This window comes from Lathyrus oleraceus, chromosome 2, assembly GCF_024323335.1.
Source record: "Lathyrus oleraceus cultivar Zhongwan6 chromosome 2, CAAS_Psat_ZW6_1.0, whole genome shotgun sequence".
NCBI lineage: Eukaryota > Viridiplantae > Streptophyta > Magnoliopsida > Fabales > Fabaceae > Lathyrus > Lathyrus oleraceus.
Window position 1 is genome coordinate 177138857 of NC_066580.1, and position 5332 is coordinate 177144188.

The 5332-nt window shown below is 37.0% G+C and overlaps 1 protein-coding gene across 1 annotated transcript; it reads left to right on the forward strand.

Annotated features, from left to right (window-relative positions):
* Positions 1–1161: 1161 nt before the first annotated feature.
* Positions 1162–4522, forward strand: LOC127118740 (protein MAIN-LIKE 2-like). The gene is made up of 4 exons (XM_051048998.1): positions 1162–1545; positions 1648–2357; positions 2438–2528; positions 2613–4522. The coding sequence occupies exons 2-4, from the start codon at positions 1690–1692 to the stop codon at positions 2628–2630; spliced, it is 777 nt and encodes a 258-aa protein (XP_050904955.1). The 5' UTR covers positions 1162–1545; positions 1648–1689; the 3' UTR covers positions 2631–4522.
* Positions 4523–5332: the final 810 nt, after the last annotated feature.

Below are 5332 nucleotides of genomic sequence, written 5' to 3' on the forward strand. Positions count from 1 at the left end.
ATGAACAACTCTGCTGATTTTACAGTGAAACACACTGATTCTAGAAGGTATGTTATCGAATGTCGTAACATGCTTTGTAAGTTTCGTTTCAAAGCATGTTATGACATTCGATAACATACCTTCTAGAATCAGTGCGTTTCACTGTAAAATCAGCAGAGTTGTTCATGTGGAATTTTTTGATAGCCAGAACACATTCTTCTTTGGTACGAAACATGTCTCCCACCTTTAATTCGCCGGATGATCTCGGATACGGATTATAGAAAACACCGTTTGATGTTTCATCGTCGTGCAGATCCATATTTGTCATATGTTGAGGCGTGTTGTAGACATGACTAGGAGGTATTGGTGGTGGTTGATCATCATCTTCATCGTCGTTGTTCAGCATGTGATCAACCTGTATCTCAGCCTCCTCTTCTTCTTCATAAACGACGTCCACTTTAGCTTCTGCTTCTGGGTTGCATCATCTGACCATTATGGATCAAATTCACCATATTCATCCTGATTGGTTAGTTGAGACTATTGAGATGGTATATATGGTTGAAGAGTAATGTATAACTCAATATAGTTGCAGCCTGAATGTTCATGACTAACAAACATGTATTCAACATCTTCATCGTCTTGTACCTTAAGGGGGAAATACTTGCATTGACTATTCTCAAAAAATATTGGATTTTGATATGTGATCTTTGACACAATACCCGATCATATATAGGATTGTATTCTTTTTTTCAAATGCAAGAAGGTTGCATTTCTCTTGATCGTGAGTCTAATGGTATCGGTGTTTCGAAAACAAAAACCATATAGCCCAGACTCGTATGTTTCTTCGTTGCAGTTAACGTTGACACTGTATAATGATGAAGATGACATTGTGCAGATGAAAACTATTTTCTTACTGCATATGAATGTGAGTGAAGTGTCTTGGATGTTGATAGTAAGACACTTAAATAGAGGAGTGAAGTGTCTCACACGCTAGCTAGTTCGAAGTGACGTGTCGCACATGCAAGCTAATCCGAAGTGACGTGTCGCACATGTAAGCTACTCTGAAATGATGTGTCAACCATGCAAGCTACTAAGAAGTGACATGTTCAGCATGCAAGAGAGAGGACAACCACGTGTTAGACATACAGACACACACTCCAAATGAATTGGCGCCCCCACTCATTCCTTGCACATGGGCGCCAATTCAAGTGGGGACACCTTGTCAAAGCATGCATTCAGACCTCGAAACCAAGCAATCAGACCTAGGTCTTGCATGCATGTCCCTATGAAGGCGCCAATTTGAATGGCGACCCCTCTTAAAGGTTGTACATGGTCGCCAATTCAAGTGGAGACACCATGCAAGCACAACTTTTCATGCTCCCATCCATTTGCCTATAAATACACCCACTCCATCAACACTTCTTCCACACCATCACTCTCACTACTTCTTCTACAATTTCATCTGCAACAACTTCTTGTAGTTTCATCTACACCAACCCCCGACAAAATGTCTATCCTCACAATGGGCGAATCACATAGAGAACGGTTGCAAACATCGCAACATATGTAAGTTTTTCCTTTTGTTAACTTTTTATCTTTCATCTTCACCAACCCCCTTTTATTTTAACATACCAACTTAGTCAAGTTTTGTTGTTGTTTCTTTTATAGGATTTATCAAGGTTCGGAACTCGGGTCCACGAATATGTCCATATGGACCTGATGATTCAACCTTATGTTGAACTCGTCGGTTTTGGTCATATAAGCAAGATTTTGTCTTGGTCCATAGATAACAAATTCATTCTAACTTTATGCGAAAGATGGAGACCAGAGACACACACATTTTGGTTCCCAACCGGTGAGTGTACCGTGACGTTGGAAGACGTCTACATGCTTTTGGGACTGCCCATTGAAGGTAAGGCTGTTAATGGTAAAACCAACTATGCAAATTCAATTTGCATGGATCTCTTGGAGACTGATTTGTTAGATGATAACACAAGAGGTCAAGGTATACTACTTTCACGCCTTAAATCGTACTATAATAGTTTATACTTAGATGGGCATTCTACCGAAGATGCTCGAATAATAAAAACTAGGTGTTACATTATGCTGTTAATTGACTCGTTTTTATTTCCCGAAGGTAGTGGTTCTAGCATGCATATTATGTATTTACCTTTACTTAGACATGTAGATAGAATAGGAAGTTACAGTTGGGGATCTGCTTGTCTAGCCTATCTCTATAGCTCCTTGTGCAAAAACTCACACAAAGACACATCTTTATTTTTTGGATGTGTTGTTTTGCTACAAGCATGTGGTTGGTCAAGACTACCGTCCCTAGCACCCGTCAACAACAACCCTTTCACATTTCCGTATGCACAAAAGTAAGTTGTTTAAATTGTTATATCTTTACTTCTTTAAAGATTATTACCTCTAACTAATATTTTTTGACTTGTTCGTGTAGATGGTTTGCACGTGGTATGAGTTACAACAGATGTCCAAGACACTGTATTACTCAGTATCGCAACCTGTTGGATCACCTTCGACCGACAGACGTAAGGAAAATAACTTAATTATTTCGTTATATTTTGTTAACTTCTTTTACCTTGACTATAATCCAATCTTCTTTTACATTTCAGTTTATTTGGCGTTCATAACTTAATTTGGATCATGACCATCAAGTCAACGCTGAAGACGCGGTCGTATGGACTGCATGCACACCGATAATACGGTTCACAACTATGGAGATGCACAATAGTGATCGTGTGAAGCTGCAGTTCGGTATGCCCCAAAATATCCCAGATCCCCCAGCTAGCCTAGGAGAATGACATTTGCACAAAGTTAACGACCAATGGAATTTCAATCCATGGCAAAGCTTCGCAAGATCGGAGTGTCGCAAATGGAAGCACCGTCATGACCATGTGTTAACTGACGCAGTCATGCCAACTGAAGAAAAACCAAGTCGTACTTATATGGCTTGGTACAAATCGATTGGTTTTCAGTTCATCGCCGAGGATATGTACTTGTACGACCCACGCCAGATGACTTACACACCTGACACCTCAACATCAAACCCCCAACAATATCGTCAGACCGGATACACACAACCCCCTGTCCGTCAAACGTTCCGTTCAACCAACACACATACAACCAAAACATTCCATACACCCAACCCCAATACCAAGAGCATACCTCATACCACCAACAACAAATTGACCATCAACCTAAGACTCAACATCGCTTCGCACCCACACCACCACCCTACCAAAGCCTCATAAGCCAGAACACCCAACGATCATTCAACACCAACCGCCCCTCCTCCTACTGTAGCCAAGAAGCCCAAACCTCACAAAACCAAAACATCCAACAACCATATCTCTACCAAACACCCCAACAACCTTTCCAACCTTTCCTCGACGCATCGTTCACACTCATGTCTCCCTTCAACCGTCTCGGTCGCCCATCAATGAGTCAACCACATCCCAACTTCTCTGGCATGGGTTTTGAGCTCAGCTACGGCGGTACACCATCGATGCATACTGAAGACTATGCCGACTTGTCTGACTACCTCAACAGACCTTCTCATGTAGTTGGCAGTGACGCTCCTGGCCCCTCAGATGCTCAAACACCGGTACTGAATCATTAACGTGGGTTAGGACCACGGGTTAGGGTAGCTAGAGGATGTGGGACCGGAGGTCGGTTAGGTGATCCCGATCATCACCATTAGGTTTCTTTGTGTAAACGACAAATTTTATTAATATCAATTGGTCCTATATCAAATTTATCTATCACGTATACCATTTACAAAAAAAAATGCATTTTAGGAGGAGTCTCCAAATGAATTGACGCATCCTCTTAAGCCCTACACATGGCCGCCAATTGGATTGGCTAGGGCAGCTTTTTAAGAGGAGTCTCCAATTCAATTGGTGACTCCTCCTAAAAGTGGGGTAGTTTGGGATTTTTTTTAAACCAGAGGTATTTTGGGAATTTTCTTGAAAAATTGCGTTATTTTCGTACAAAATTCTTTCTTTTGAAGCATTTTTGGTGAAGATAAACTTAATTTGAGAGTTGGAGGAGAAAAAAAAGAGAGGAGAAAACACACATGGAGAGGAAATGCTGAAGCATTTCTTAAATAAATTATTTAGAGTTGACAAACTTTTGAGTAGCTATTGTGTATAGTCAAAAATCACTTTGGTTGACATAATATGTTAAATGAGTTTATACGTTAAATGAGTTTGTATCTCATCCTAAAAGTTAATTCAATATCTCATTCAAAAAGCTAATTCAATAGATGAACTTGTCCAAACACATATTTATACATCTAATAGCCCTTTCGAGCAATGTGGGACATTGAACATACTTCAAAGAACTTTAATATCCACTTTGACGTCTGGCGTGGGCATGACATTCTCATGTCGTACTTAATCCAACTCTTATACAAAGTTAAATACATTTCTTAGAAAATTAAGAAACAATATATTATATCATGCTCTTTCATGAAAGTTGAGTGTTGTGTTATGACATTCACCACTACTAAAATAGTTTGGTTGTGTTAGTTACTTTTTGATATGACCATCTCTATTTCTGAATCAACTCTCATATATTGTGTGATAATAGTTATTCTACAACTCTCTCTCTCTCTCTCTCTCATTATTATTGATTTATTTAAAAGACATTTTATTAAATATTTTTGTTTTTTAATTGACAAACTCTTGATGTAAAAAATTTACAAAGAAATTTTTCATAAAAGTTTCAAATAAAAATTTGGTTTGAAAAGTTATTCTTAAAATGTTATTTTAGGTATTTCATTATTTTGTCGAAAAACAATTTGAATATCAAAATTTAAAAAATAACTTAATTTTGAAGCTATTTTAAATAGCTTTTCATAAAAATCATTTTTGAAATAGAACCTTTTGAAAAAATATGATTTTGACTATACTTTGATATAATGTAGGTTTATGTTATAGTATATCAAAATTAATCTTTTAATTTATAAAAAATAAATTTAAAAAAACTTATAATATTTTAAAAAATATTTTTGTAAAATCTATTTTAAAAATATAAAAAAAACCATTTTTTTAAAGATAAAACAAATTGACCAATATTATTATTAGGTTATTATATATTTATTATATTAATAAGATTAGTTTAGCATTTTCTAGTATCTAATATACATTCTCCTTTTTCTATATATTTTTGTTATTCTAATAAAAATCCTACCTCTCTTTTCTTCTCCCTTTCTTCTTCCTCTTTTGTTAACGAGACATACCTTTGAAAAAACTTCTAGCCAATACTAACTTGAAAATGTCTCATATTTGTGCATACTTTCGCAAGTCTCAAGAATTTTTTAGGTTTATAC

Excerpts from the sequence above, each read along its gene's own strand:
- LOC127118740 (XM_051048998.1), top strand. The coding sequence starts at position 1,690 with ATGGACCTGATGATTCAACCTTATGTTGAACTCGTCGGTTTTGGTCAT. Across the intron at positions 2,358-2,437 it reads ACATTTCCGTATGCACAAAA|ATGGTTTGCACGTGGTATGA; the intron begins GTAAGTTGTTTA and ends TTGTTCGTGTAG.